At 47.1% G+C, this 15,249-nt stretch overlaps 1 protein-coding gene across 10 annotated transcripts in view; it reads left to right on the top strand.

Moving 5' to 3' along the window:
- The window catches only part of MUC13 (mucin 13, cell surface associated), a 114,186-nt gene that overhangs the window by 72,405 nt on the left and 26,532 nt on the right, over positions 1 to 15,249 (top strand). For all 10 annotated transcript variants that reach the window (XM_029605262.1, XM_029605260.1, XM_029605255.1 and 7 more), the window contains 4 exons: positions 1,869 to 1,975; positions 7,924 to 7,985; positions 9,381 to 9,544; positions 12,450 to 12,584. In XM_029605262.1, the coding sequence (XP_029461122.1) occupies positions 1,869 to 1,975; positions 7,924 to 7,985; positions 9,381 to 9,544; positions 12,450 to 12,584 (468 nt within the window). The remainder of the gene's footprint in view (positions 1 to 1,868; positions 1,976 to 7,923; positions 7,986 to 9,380; positions 9,545 to 12,449; positions 12,585 to 15,249) is intronic.

The following is a 15,249-nucleotide window of genomic DNA, read 5'->3' as shown; positions in this document are numbered from 1 at the left end:
CGTAATGTACCTTATTGCTTTTGTCACTCTGATTCAGAGTAGAATTGGCAGAAATACAGTGCATCACTGCACTTTAACAGAGGAGGAGAGGCGAGTATTTAAAATGGGTCTGAGGAGGGGGGGGGGGTGTCAATGAGGCCTGAGGCGATGAGACACTGGTAGGTTATTCCAGCTGGAGGGTCAGCAACAGAGAGGGGTCTGCCACCGTCTATGACTTGAGTACGTGCTGAGACAGAAATGAGAAGAGCAGGGGGGGGGGACGGGGAGGACCATGAAGAGAGAAAGGGAGGTGGGAGGAAGCCGATGGAAGAGCCCGGGAACATGGAGGGCTGGGCAGGGCAGAGCAGGACTCTGAAAGAGACAGGAAGTCGGTGGGAGTTCTCGGAGGACTGAGAGCGCACATGGTCCTGTGGCTTTTTAACATTTTGTTTTTCCAGAATGGGTGACATGTGAGAAACTTTCAGCACACACCAAGTGAGACACTTGGGGAAGTCACAGGAAGGAGTTACCATAATTAATATATGACAAAATCAAAGCATGAATAAGTAGCTAAAAAAAAAAAAAAAGTAGCAAACACGAACAGAAATATCCTCACAGTCACCTCTGTTTCTTAAGGAAATTCATTTTTATTTCTGTTTTTACTTCACTCCTTCCCTCAGCACCTAGCTTAGGACGTTTTGATGGTCAAAGGTGGAAAGCAGAGCTTCCTGGGTGCCGGCATGATTCACAGCAGTGACAGTCATCCTCCCAGACCCAGTGCCGGAGCGTTTCGCCTCTGCACAGAGCTGGACAGGAGAGCTGTGGCTGACCTGTAAAGAGAACGATTAGGGTTTACTGAGAGGGTGATGGACGCCTGGAATAAATGCCAGCAGAGGCGATGGGCAGCCCAGACAGTGACAGGATTCAAGCTTGGCCTGGACAGATACAGAGGGCCATGGGAGGAAAACAGCCGGAGATAGAATAGCCTGCAGCAATTGGCATCTGAGCAGGCTGGATAGGCCTAGGGTCTTCTCTGTTGGCAATTATTATGTTTATTATGCTTAAGACTTTTCATCTTACACTGAGTGCATCCATTTTGAGGCACAAACATCCCTCTTTCACTTCAAAGAGCAGGAGATAGACAACATCCTGACGGCTGAAAACAGTCGACGTAAGGTCCGATGTGTCACAGGCTTTTCCCCCCACAAGCGCACAATGGGAGCGACCTCTCAATAAATCAGACCTGTAACCTTTCTTGGAAAATGGGCATTCAGGCTTTCCTTTACTTCTTTAACTTCAGCCCAAGCTCACACACAGATGGAAAGCCCTTTAACAGGGGTGGCCTGATGGCGTGGTGGCATTGCTGCCCGTGCAGGAGATCCAGGTGTGCTTCCCAAGCCTGGCTTCTCCTCCTCAGGCCAGCCAGGGCTGGGGGTGCTATGGAGGCAGTACTCCCAGCCGCTAGGGAGAGGGAGACTCGGTTCCTTAGTGGGAACTCCAGGTTGCCAGATTCAAGGCACACACATGCTGGGATCCTGAGCGAGCTGTGGCCTGAGATTCCTGTGGCCGCTGGTTGAGGGACCTCTTGCTGCAATGGTTGAGTTAGATGCAAGCTGGAAACCCAGAGTAGCACCAGGTTAATTGTTGCCGCCACCAAAAAAAAAATCCACTTTCTAACCTTTGTTATTGTAGATATTGGAGGAGGATGGGTAAATGGGAGGAGGAAGAAGGCCATATATGATGTGGTTAGCAAACCAGACAAAATCTGATAATGGGGCTAGAAAAAGAAAGGCTTTAGCTAAACTTTACCAAAAGATAACCAAGATTAAATGCTGAATACAAAAAAAGTTATTCATTTGACAGTTAGCTCTGCGTTACTTCAATTTCAGGAAAGAGTTTTTACGGACAGCTCACCCTTGACGTACCGTTTAAATCCGACATGATGAACACAGAGTCCCCAGAGTATCAAGCTGTCTACAAAAACATCACAGAGTTTGTGAGTAATCTGTTCGACGTATTTGTACATTTATTCATTTTTCAAATCTGCACCATTTTCTGGGAATTTCTTAAAAGAACAACACGCAGGGTGCGTTGGCAAGTCTTTGATGCTGAGGGTTACATTTTCAATAGGGCGCCTAAGTGCAGCGCTATGCAGGCACAAAACATCAGGTTTTTGGCTACCAGGTACCAGCATGAATTACGTTTGATGCTATGTGGACATGAGGCAGATAAACATACATGTGGAACTTTTCCGTTTCAAAATGATGACCTAACGTTATGTGGGCGAAGGGCAAAATTAAAGTTGCATGTGTAGATTTCTAACAGGTTGGAACACCTCTATTTTTTATGCGGCCAAATTTATGTAAATTATGAACTTACGCACCTGGAGGCCCCTGTTCAGAGGCTTTCTCTGGGTTACTGAAACAAAAGCCTTAAGTTGATTGATTTCCCTCTCCAACTGGCTACATTTTACCCAGATAAGTCATTACAATGTACCTGGGAAAAAAAAAACCAAACAATAGCGAGAGCTGGACCCTGGGTAGAGGAGATGTGTCCCGCCTGCGAATCCGCGGTGAAGCCAGATTTCACGGCCTGGTGGTTTCCGGCAGCGTAGAGGTCTCTCCGACGAGGATGGCTGCAGATCAAAGCTCTAAAACACGAAGTGAATGTGCAGCTGAGACGCTTAGGAGCCCTCCTGTCCATTACCGTAAGAATCACGAATACCGAGTGAAGAGCGGTTTTGCTGTCCCCTCAGAACATCATTTTGGAGGACGTTTGGAAGGCTATAATTCGATTGGAACATTCAGTTTTGGATAAGTCTATGCTGGAGTCGAGATGCCAACCCCAAATGACGGGAAGAGGACACCAGTGACCATGTGGGAGTCCTGGAGGGGCAATTAGAGTCACTGGTGGACTTGAGGAAACCATTTATAAAGTCAAGAAGGTAGAGAAATTGGAGAACATTCTCAGGAGGAAAACCCTGGGTCTTTTTAAGTTTCTCAGCATGGCAAGCGTTGCCCCATTAGCAATGTTTAAAAGATAGCTGCATAAAATGCTTATCATCCCTGAGTGTTGCGACCGTCACTTCCCGACGGCTTCACTCCGCCTACCTTTCCTTTCTTGCGACGACTCCTGCTCCTCATGGACGCCTGGCTGCCGCGGCGTCTGCCTGCCGTCCTCTCCGGCATCCCCGGATCGGCTTGGGCACTGCCTACCGCCATGCTCTTTAGGTACTTTAGGGCGCGCGCGCACCGTGTGGCCCTCATTCTTATTTCCTCATTGGTGCGTTCCTCAGGGGCGTCCCCCTGTGATGATGTCACGCTGCCCGGATATTTAGGCCTACTGTTTATTGCTAGCTGTTGAGTTAGCAAGGGTGATCTTACGGATGGGCTTCGCTCTCCGTACCCAGCTACTCTGCCTTTCCAACTTCCATTGGACTCTTTCTGCTAACGGGGTACCCGCTCCTCGGGGGCCTCTTTGCTTCTTTCAGGTCGCTATCAGGTCACCGGTACTCGCTCCTCGAGGGCCCATGTTCCCTGACTCGCTGCCTGCATCTCTCTCCTCTTTTACTTGGAAGAATTCGCTACAGACACCATCAGTGAGTACTACTATCATCCACTCCTCAGAGCTGTCTCCCTGGACCCAGGTACTCGCTCCTCGAGGGCCTGCCCCCGTTCCAGCGCCAGAGCCATCTCCTATGTGGAACCGCTGTGTGAGTACATTGCCAACGAGTCTCTCTGCTCCCAGGGATCTGGTACTCGCTCCTCGAGGGCCAGCTCTCCCTGTCTCGGGGCTTCTCCACATTTGGGACTCTGTGAATGTTCTATTGTTCTCACTTTCTCAGTTCTCTCCGCTACAGCACTGGTACCGGAGGAACCGCTGTTCCAGCGCCCCGGGGAATACTAGCCCAGCCGGGCTACATCTTCTACTCACTACCGCCACCTCTGGTGGCTTCTCCAACTGTCTAAATAAAGAACATTCTGTGTTTGTATGTCCAGAGATGAGCCTGACCTGTGGCTCCTCATGGGACTTCCCCCCGTGAGCGTGGTCAGCTGCCACAGTGTCCAAGGGTCCACCCAAACCTCACTAACTAGAACACTGAGGAAGTGATGACTCTGGACGGGGCCGGATTTATGCATTGGCAACTTAGGTGCTTACCTCCGATGCCAGCTTTTGAAGGCACCATTCGATCCTCATACTGGGAATTGCCAGTTTCAGCCCCTCCCCTTCGGGCAGGATACAGGGAACAGGCTCCGCCTCTTTCCAGTGCTGTCAGGGTCTGGACAAAGGTGAGGAGGCGAGGGAGAGATGTGAAGAGGACTGAGTGGGGGAGGGGTGTGTGCAAAACAGGAGGACCTGGGCAAGGGCCCTCCACCCCCCACCCCCCATTTCCAGGGCCCAGGCCCCTCCCCACCTTGCCGGTGGGCTCCAGAGTTCCAAAGAAAAGAATGGACATTTTTGTGCATGGGTGCAAGTCTGATGGTCACAGAGGGGAAAAGGTTTTGTATTTTCCCCGTCCAGCATAAAAGCAGATTGCTCTTGAGACTCTGAGTCAGGTCCAGTCCACCATCTGCCCGACCAACTGTATTCTTTAATTCACAGAACTGGTGCCAGGACCATAAGAAACGCCGTGCTGGGTCAAACCAAGGTCCATCGAGCCCTGCATCCTCTCTCTGGACAGTGGCCAGTCCAGGTCACAAGTACCTGGCAGTACTTCCTGTTACTCCCAGGCATAGCAACGGCTTTCTTTAGTCTACCTGGCTAACAATCAGGCGGATGCAATATCGGCGCGCGTTAAACGGCCACCCATGATTGAGCGCCCTTATCGCGCGCCGATCCACCTCTTCCAGGCGCCCGATTTTAATATTCAAATTGGGTGCCGCGGTAAAAAGGAGGTGTTAGGGGAAGTTGCACGCCCCAGTGCCTGCTCGGCTGTGAGCGCCTGGGAGAGGTGGCTGTCAGCCGGTTAGGAAAATGGATGCTGTGACCGTCGGCACTCTTTTTTTTTTTTAATTCTCCTATTTTGGTTCCTCCAACTTAATATCGCAAGTCGGAGGAACCAAAAAAAAAGGAACAGAAAAGCAGTGTTTTCTGCTTTTCTGTAATTTTTTTGGGCTGCTCAAGAATAGACGCCTTCTCCGGGCAGGTGTTAAGTTTTGCGGGTTAAAATATGCTCGTCCAGTGCACATTTTTTTTTTGAATTGGGGAAGAACAGCTAATAGCCTCAGCAACTTGTATTTGCATGTGACGAGCACTATTAGCTTTGCAAGGTGTTGGACGCAGGTTTTGCATGCACTAATCCCCTTGTAGCATAAGGAGTTGTGGACGCACGTCCAGTCATGGGTGAAACAGTGCGCTCAGCTGAGCACATTCTGGCATCACATTCCACAGCTTCATAGTACGCTTTCTATGATTTCTTTGCAGTCTGCCGGTTGTTAGTTTCATGGATTGTCCCCTTATTATAATATTATTGGAAAGGGTAAATAACCGTCCTTTATTTACCGTTCCACTCCACTCATGATTTTATAAACTTCTATCATGCCCTCTCTCTGTATCTCTTTTCCAAGCTGAAGAGCCCGAATCTGCATAGCCTCTCATCATAGGAGAGATGTCCCACCCCCTTTATCATTTCTGTCACCTCCCCTTAGCATCATATCCCCTTTTATTTTATCTGCCCCAGGCTTGGGTTACACAAAAAAAGCCGAGCTCCCAACTGTAGGCACCTAAATTAGGCACCAATATTCAGCCAGACTTAGGACCCTAAGTTTTCAGCTGGGAAATTCGCCTACATTTAGGAATCTCAAATCTTTAAACCCTGCCCCTGGCTGGAACGTTTACTCGCACTAGTATCAGGTGGCAAAAGACAGACTGGGGGTTTCCTGTAATTTTGTAGAGTATAAGAGTTCTCCCAAGTTGTTGGCCTACAGGCGAAGTTGAAGACTGCCTTTCTTTCCTACTAGTATATAATAAGAGGCCCAAGTTTGCCCAGTGCCTCCGGCAGGTTAGAAGAGAAGGGAAAGGCTAACGGGTAATGGGCCTAGGTAAATAGAAGTGCTTTCCACGATTTGATTTGCCTTTCATTCTCACCTCCGATGCAAAGCTTGAAAGGCCTGGGCGCAGCCTTGAGTCAGGTACAGGACGGGTCAGAGAGAGCTTATCGCGTCTGCGAGCCGAGGGCTCCAGCCGTCTGAAAGAAATGACCGGAACTACAGTGCGCTCAAGTTTGAGGTTCTCGCGCTAAAATGGGCAGCCGCAGAAAAACGTAAAGAGCATCTGCTTTGCGGGAAAGTCACAGTGCACGCTGATTGCGAACCGTTGCGCTATTTGGAAACAGCTAGCCTAAAGGGGGTTGAGCAGTAAGTTAGGCACCTGGAGTCCAAATGACCTTTGAATATTGACCTCCTAGTGCTGATTTCCAGCTCTAGGTTCCTTCAGGTAGACAAAAAAAAAAAAATAGCACCCCTAAATTTAGGGACCTAATTTTTTGGATCCTAGCGTTAAAGAGCCATTTTTTTTTGTATGGAAAAATTTCGAAACACTGGTGCCATTCTGATCAATGGCACTAGTGCAGTAGGAGCGACTGAGGATCATTCCTGCCCTTGGTAAGTTTAAGAACCTTCGTTGTCAGTTTTATTTTAGTTTTCCTGGGAATTTGTCAATGCTTATGATAACAAGAACAAAAATGTTATTTACCAGGTAAATTGACGAGCCATTTTTTCCACAGATTTCTCTCATTGTTCTTGTTGTAATAAGTACCGATACATTCCCAGGAAAAATAAAAAGAAAAACGAAGGTCCCTAGGAAGGTTAAGGGGGAGCCCAGGGAATGCCCACGGGGATGGAATAAATCTGCAGGTGTGGGGGGGGGGGGGGGGCGGTGCTATTTAAAACATGGCAGCTGGGGTTTGGTTTTTGTGTGTCCTATTCTGAAAGAGCAGGCATTAAAACCAAGTGAAACGAAATGAAAAACATGAAAAAACGAAACCATCTCCACAAACGAAACATAACAAAAAAGAAATGCCCATGCACACCCCTAAAACAGATAAGGATGGGACACTTTCATGGTTTTTTTTGCAATAAGGATATCCTTTTTCTGGGCCTTAAAGTATACATATTCCCAGATGTTTGCAGGGCAACTCAGCTGAGAAGTAAGCGGTCCCTTGCTCTGCGCCAGGAAGTCCTCTCCCAAGGTAAATCCAGTTTGACTCCCCACCCTGTTTCTCAATATCTGATCTTGAGTCCTGAGTGGAGTTAAGAGTTTGGACTTTTTCTGCACTAGAATATTTACTATTGCTTGATTAAGTTCTCCTGTGAGTTTTCTGTGATCATTTTTTTTTAATTCAGGGAGGGATGGATAGTGATGGATTCTCCTCTTTAATTTAGAGTACTTGAGCTGGCTGATTACGTTAATTATTACGATGTGTTTACAGAGCTATTTTCCCTTTTTTTAATTGGAGATTTACTAATGTATCAGCTTGTATTTCTATGCAAGAAATGCTTTGTTGTTTGTTTGGTTTTTTTCCCTTGAAATTGATATTTTTGAAAAAAGAAACATATACACAAGATCACGCTTATAATAATAGAAAAAAGATCTCAGAATTCCAGGTTTAACTGCAAGGTTAAATTATAGTAGCACTGTTTGTTTGTTTGTTAGTTGTTATGTACGTTTCCGCACAATCCATTAACACCAATGCCCCTTGTAAAATTGAAAGAGCAAATAGAGAGGAGCACAGCTGTGAAGAATGGTGCGTAAGGTGTGATCAGAGTGAATAAGAAACACTGGAGATGTACTGCCTGGATGGGGAGTGCTGCTTCCCAGGTCGCAGGACATGAGTCCTGCGACCTGAAGCTTGTCATGAAGTTTGTCATGAAGTTCGGTATAGAAAAATGTTAAATAAATAAATAAAAATAAATGAGTGCTGAAATCTAATTTGTTCTTTTACAGTTCGCAGAATGCTTCGTACTTATGAACAATGATTTTGGACAGACGCTAATAAATGAAATAACGTAAGTTGGCAAGTTTCCTCTCAGATTTCTCTTGTGTGTGTGTCTGGGATTGCTATTTCTTTCTTCCTAGCCTTCTTCTGTTAAAGTCTAAGGTGTAGAGCCCTCTTCAGTCGCCAGCCTTCTCCTGACTCCAGTGCTTGCAAAATACATCTCATGCGTATTCATCGTGGCAGTCCTAAAAGTCAGACTACTTAGGCGCGCCTCCAGGACTGGGCTGGGAAACACTGGTATAGGGAACACTTGACAGTAAGTCAAGATAAATGGTCCCTTGCTAGTGACTAAGCGATTTTAGCTCCTTTTATCCATGCAGGATTTGAATGTACTTTGCAGGCATAAGATGGTGCGGCTCGCACTGCAGCTTTGTTGCACTTGCCCAGTGTCACAGAGCCCCCGGGATGCGAAGAGGTGGGGAGGAATACAATAAACCCTCAACAAATGCTAAGAGCGAGGTCCTGGTTTTGATTGGGCCTGTACCTTACCAGCCTGGTGCCCGCAGGACATCCAGGGCACTCCCCCTTAGACACCGAACATATGGGCACAGATCAAAAGCCTTTTAATACAGTGTATGAAAGATTTTGGAATAAATTTATTTTAAGGTACTGCTGGTGGTAGGGTTCTAATTCAGCTCTTCCCAATCACTGAGGCAATGAAATAAAAACAGGTCAAATGTCTTAAAGGTCTTAAATCTTATGCCCTCATATAGCTGAAGGTGCCACCACACTCATTTGTCAGAGTAACTAAAGTCTTGCTTGATTGTGTCAGGATTTATTCATAGGTCCTGTGTTTGTGCTGTCGTGTTTTTCTTTTTTTTTTCTTTACAAATAAAATCACTTATCTTTCAACTGAGAGTGACGATTACTCTTCCACAGAAGGGCTGGATTTCTATCCTGATGCATGCAGGGATTGTAGTTCCCTGGGTTGTCCCAGCTAATTCAACGGGACAATCAGAACTACAGGTCTCTGCATGCCATGGGGTAAAATTAGGACTGGATTAGCCTGTTCCGTATGAAGTGGAGCCAGGTGGCAACCAACCTTAGTACTGGGGAGGGGCTAGGGGTCGGGGCAGAGGCAGTGAGTGTGCTGGCAACAGAATATAGAAAACATTCGAAGCAGAAGGTGGGGGGAAGGACTTTGCTAAAAGTGGGCGCGCCGATGATCCCCCGCGTGTAGCAGCGAAGGAGGATTTTCAGTCACTCAGGTTTACGCGGGTACGTGGCGTCTGAAAACTGCCTTGCCCAGTCCTAGTCTTTGATGCTGCTTCTCCGGCAGCAGGATTACGTTTCTTTAGTCTGCCGGTAGCAGGGGGAAAAAGCCACCTGACAAGTTAGGTTTTGTAAACAAGGCAAGCAGACGTGATAGTTGCCTCTTCCCTAACCGTGCTATTCTGTTTTTCAGAGTCGTCACACAGGCTTCCCGAGCATGGAAAGCAGCAAATTCTGGTCAGACGCTTGTAAAGGTGCTTAACGTGTTCAGACTCAACTCATCTGTCACAGGTGCAAATGTGACAGCGGCAATAATGGTCATCTTAAACTCTTCTACTTATTATTTCACCTACAGCAGTAAGTAGCGCACAGATCTCTGGTTTTTTTATTATTATTTTCTCCCCTTTGCATTGTAAAAGCCTCACTTCTATAAATCAGCTCTGCTGACCTGCCTGCCTGTGGAGCAGGGCTTTAGGGCAGTTTGCACCTCCCGATCTGGGTCTTGCCCTTTCGTTCGGCATCAAACCCTCTGCCGAGATCCGTCATGGACTGTGGGACCTTGAATGGGCTTTTTCTGCAAGCGGTACGCAACCACAAGGATGGGAAAATATTGTTCCCGGTGTGCATTAAACCTGCACATATAAAGGAAAAACAATGCTTTATCTCCAGAGAAGCACCGAATAGTTTATTTTTATTTATTTTGACTTACTGAGCCGCCTAACCAAAAGCCCTAAGTGATGTACAGACAACAAATAAAAACTTACAAACAGTAGCAAAAACCAATTACAAAGACAGTTAAACATTCAGAGGTCGGTATTCAGCAAGTGGAGAAGTTATCTGGACAAAGTTAGCCGGAGAATTTGTCCCGTATATGCAGCAGGATAAATTTGCTATTGAATACACCAGCCTAAGGTTATCCAGCTACATGTGTCGAATAAAGGGTTCAGTATACAGAAACTTGCTATTTAGATGAATAACTTGTGAGTTGTCGTCTAAATGGCTTTGAATAGTGACCTCTTCGTATGCAGTGTTCAGTCAAACATTAATAAAATGACAGGAAAGCAAGCAAGGCAATGGTCGCCAACTTTCGGCTCCCTCCCTCCACCAAGCATCACAGGAAACAGTCCTAAGGTTCCCAGCTACACCCCCAGATCTCCTGGGCAAATGCTTGCGTGTAAGGAAGAGTTTTGAAGACACGCCAATTCTCTATCTCCTGCCACGAATCTCGAGGAAGGGAGCTTCGTAAAGCAGGTACTTTCTAGTTTAACCCCCATCTCGCATCCTGGGCTACTGGAATGCATAAGCGAGGTCATCCCCTAATCTAAAGGGGATGACTTGGAACATCCATCTCCAAGACGTTAGCCAAATAATCTGACCCCCTGCCAGCTCGTATGCGCGTAAAAATATGCGTGGAACACGATTTCACGTTTACTTTTATGCGCCTACCAAATAGGCGTTCTCCACCCTGGTCAGGACTGACTTAGACCTCTCTGTGGGTGACTGACGTCTGGATCCTTTCCCTAAATAGGCCGTGACCTGTTGCAGTGAGGTCAGAGCGCTCCAAGGAGTGCGGCAACTGGTTCCAGCAAAGCAGGAGCTTCACACAGTCCCTTTCACAGGCCTCACAATGGAGCTCGTACTGTACTGCAAACTCCTCCTCTTCCTCGACTCAGTCTCCAAGCCCCGAAATGGGATTCTGCCAGCAGGCTGGGCCGCAGTCCTTCCTCCCATGAGCTTACTCCCTATTCTGTTTCTGAAAGCCCCGGCAACCTCTTTTATTAATGTAGGGAGTTAAGTACTCAGAAGGCGATGAATTCTTATGCAGTGGTCTTCATAGTCATCCTAGGGGCTTCGTTTGTAGGGAAAGAACAATTTTAACAAAATTTCCCATTTCGTTTCGAAAAAAAACAAAGCAAAAAAAAAAAAGAATAATTTTGTTCATGTTTCATTTCATTTGAAAAAAAATGGAAGCGCAGCCACCATCCCCCTGCTACCGCCGGACTTATCTGGCTAAGTAGCGCTGATTGTTGCCCTCTTTAATTTTTGACTTTGTCTCACAGTTTTTCTTTCTGTTTTAAGTAAATGAAATGACAAAAAACTGCCCAAACACTCCTGTATTCCAGAAACCCTCACAAAGTGTAACACACTCACAAAAACAATAGGTTTCACTGGTCAAAATTTTGTCTTTTCAATTGTAACCACATATCTAGCAATGCAAACAAACTCAGTCTAGTTATGGTCCATTTAATTTATTTAATTATTGACTCCTTTTTTTAAGAGATATTTTTATGTTTCAAAATTTTTCTTAAAACTAAACCGACTGAAGCTGGATCACTGACCCCACGTGACAGTATCTCATCGGATAAATGGAGCGAATAGATAGGTATTCCTTTATAGTTCTTTATAATCCTTAGAAAACAGTCCCATATCACTAGTCATGAAACAAACTGCAGAGAGTAATGTTCCTCTAATACAGCAAACAGTCCCACATCAAAGTCATACTCATCTGATGCAGCAATACAGGAGTGTGGGTCCTACAAACAACATATTTGCATTGCTATATATGTGGTTACAATTGAAAAGACAAAATTTTGACCAGTGAAACCTATTGTTTAAGTAAATGAAACACATAAAAAAATCAAATTAAAAAAGCCAAATTAAGAAAATGGAAACACAATGAAAACCTTCTTCAGTGCTCACCTCTATATTTGTTTGTAGGGCCTGAAGGCTCAGGAGATCGACAATTAAGCAGACAGCGCCCCTAATATCATCCGGCTGAAGCCCAGAGGGCTATTAGTACTCTGCTCTCGCTCTCTGAAAGACTGACACAAATATTTATACGCTGACCTCTCGGGGCTTAAAGCCGCAAGGTACCCATTCCTTTGAGAGCCCCAGTCACCCTCATGGCAGGGCTACACCTGGAGAACCAGGCTATGCAAATGCGTCTCATGCATATTCATTGTAAATCATGCAGAGACCCGCGGAGGAAATGGGCTCCAGATGCTGCTACTACAGCCCCCCCCCCCCCCACCCCTCCTTGGCGCAAGGGTAATCTTGAAGGGGGCGTCCCTTCAGCCCTTGGCCAGCAAGGGCTTCTGTGGTGCCCAGGCAGATAGTCTGGGGAGGGGTCAGGTTATAAAAAAAAAAAACAGGGAAAAGTTGGGGCAGAAGAAATCAAAAGGCTTTATATGTCATTGCTTAGCAAAGAGTTTGCCAATTGTACAGATTTACAGCCTCATCAAAACATGTTGTTTTGTTTTAGGTTCAGATATTTGCAAAGACAATTTATATTGTGACAATGCAACGACAGACTGCAGCATTACAACTGGGGCATTTCCAAACTGTACATGCAAAACAGGATATTATACAATTCCTTCTGTGCAAACAACTTGCAGAGGTAATATTGAAGCTTTCCAAGCTTGGGCATGCTGTCAATGTATATGGTAATTTCCCATTGAGCTTGCTATATATTGGAACAAGCCGTTAAGCCCGTTAAAACGGGCTACATCCCTCTGTCTCTCACCTCCCCCTCATTCTCTCTCCCCTCACTCTTCACCACCCCCCTACCTCCCTCCCTCACCCACTCCTCCCCACCCTCCCTCTCCTCTCACTCAGTCCCTCCCTCCCACTCAGTCTCACTCACTCCCTCCCCCCCTCTCTCTCCCTCCCACTCCCTCCCTCCCTCTCTCTCCCTCCCTCTCTCTCCCTCAGTCCCACTCACTCAGTCCCCCCTCCCTCCCTCTCACTCAGTCCCCCCTCCCTCCCTCTCACTCACTGTCCCACTCCCTCCCTCCCTCTCTCTCCCTCCCTCTCTCTCCCTCCGTCCCACTCACTCCCTCTCACTCAGTCCCCCCTCCCTCCCTCTCAGTCCCCCCTCCCTCCCTCTCACTCAGTCCCCCCCTCCCTCTCACTCAGTCCCTCCCCCCAGTCCCTCCCCCTCACTCAATCCCTCCCTCCCACTCAGTCCCTCCCTCTCACTCAGTCACTCCCTCCCCCCTCTCACTCACTCAGTCCCACTCACTCTCCCTCAGTCCCACTCCCTCCCTCTCTCTCCCAGTCCCACTCCCTCCCTCAGTCCCCCCTCTCCCTCTCACTCAGTCCCACTCCCTCCCCCCCAATCCCTCCCTCCCACTCAGTCCCTCCCTCCCACTCTCTCTCTCCGTCCCTCCCTCCCACTCAGTCCGTCCCTCCCTCTCTCTCTCTTCTCCCTCCCTCGCTACTGGCCGCTACTGCCGCCGCCGCCGCTCGCTGCCGCCCGCTACCGCCGTCGCCGCCCGCTGCCGGTACCGCCGCCGCCCGCTGCTGCCACTGGACGCCGCCATTTTTTTTCTTAGTGTCAGACCGACGTGCTCGCCCGCACATGCGCGGTAGAGCTGGTCTCTACTGCGCATTTGCGGCACGTCGGTCAAGCTTCGTTTATAGGTATTGATTGAAGGTTGTTCTTTATCTCAAGGCACACTGAGAATTTATGCTTGGCCTGTTCAGGCTTGCCCTGTTGACCTCACTGAACAAACTTTTCCGTTGCACTCTTTATGTCCTTGTTATTGAGACATTCCCATTCTGGGAACACGTTGCTACCCTCCTCGAGGCTTGGAAGAATTGCTGGCGAACAGATTCGAACAATGCAGACATCCCCAATAAACCCTGTATTCAAAACCCAACCATCGCACTTTCTGGCTTTGATATTCTGCGAAGACACTGGAGTGCCATCAACTGCAGGCCGACATGCATATCTTTTAAGTAAAAGGAAAAGTAAGGGCAAGCCACAGAGCGACCTTGGCCATGCAACTCAAGCTGTGGAGCCTATGGTGAGCCACAGTAATCTGCCCTCCTTCAATGGAGGAACAGCAAAATCTCAGGAACTCATTCCTGAAGCACTTCCTTGGCTGGCAGAGCTTGCCACCATTATTGACACACAAAAGAGAGAATGAATGTGATGTGAGACAGAGCTAAGTATTCAGGCAGTTGTTCCGCTGGAAGAACTGAAATGGGAGTCACAGAGCTATCAAGGGACCAGCAGTTTCTGAGATTTTTACCTTGCTGTGATCGCATTTCCCGTTTTTACCCCATCCTGGCAGAAAATACTCGAATAGAAGAACTCTAGAATGTCCTGTCTCATTGCAACCCTCAAATCTGTCTTTTCTCTTTTCCCTCTATCTCCCTTTCTTCCTTCTCCTCCACAAAACCAAAAGGAGCTTGGCCATGTGGCAACCTGGCATTGGAGGTCATTAAAGAGTGTAAGGGTGTTGCTCCAATCAGAATTAGGTTGATTTGTTGGGGCCAACGCTACGGCATGAAAATAGAGAGGAACATCAGGACTGGCCGCTGACTGTTATCCAGCATGGTACAATGTCCACCTCCCACCGGTACCCTGTACCTGCTGCAGTGCACGGGTCAGGCTCATACTCTCCCCACTCTTTCTAGGACATTCCAGTGGAGTGCGGTGACATTTATAGCAAGCGATTCGGTCTCGCTCCCTCAGCCCACCCCTCCACTCCCATCCCACCCCCTTCGAATCACCAGTAGTCTTGCTCCCTCAGTCCCCTTTCCCAATACATCTCCTATTTGTAAAACAGAACAAACCAGGATTCCTAAAATGTACCTAAAAATATTGTACAAAAGCTTTTAGAACTACAAAGATCCCTTCTTCAGGTATTAAATCAGAGTCATTCATATCTAAAGACAGATCCTATATTGTTTCCATAGTTCATGCACAGTAATTTTGGATACTTGCATAAATCCAATAAAAGTTAATCACAACCTGCCAAGCATACATTTTATCCCAAGAGACAAATCTGCCTTATCTAAACAACAATAACTCTCAGGACTCAAAAAGCTAAACCCTACCGAGAAAAGAGCAGCACTGCAAATATTACATCAAGCTCTAGAACACCAGTGCACCTCTTATTGAAAGCAGACCAAGACAGACTGCTATAGACCCCTACATTGAAACTATACACTAGCAGGATTCTTCATTTCGGTCACACACACAGAACACAGGATAGACCTTTACCAAAGATAGAATAAGAGGCCAACAAACAATAAAATCAAGAAATATAACA

The sequence above is a fragment of the Rhinatrema bivittatum genome, chromosome 6 (assembly GCF_901001135.1).
Source record: "Rhinatrema bivittatum chromosome 6, aRhiBiv1.1, whole genome shotgun sequence".
Lineage (NCBI taxonomy): Eukaryota > Metazoa > Chordata > Amphibia > Gymnophiona > Rhinatrematidae > Rhinatrema > Rhinatrema bivittatum.
This window is presented reverse-complemented; position numbering and strand designations above follow the sequence as displayed.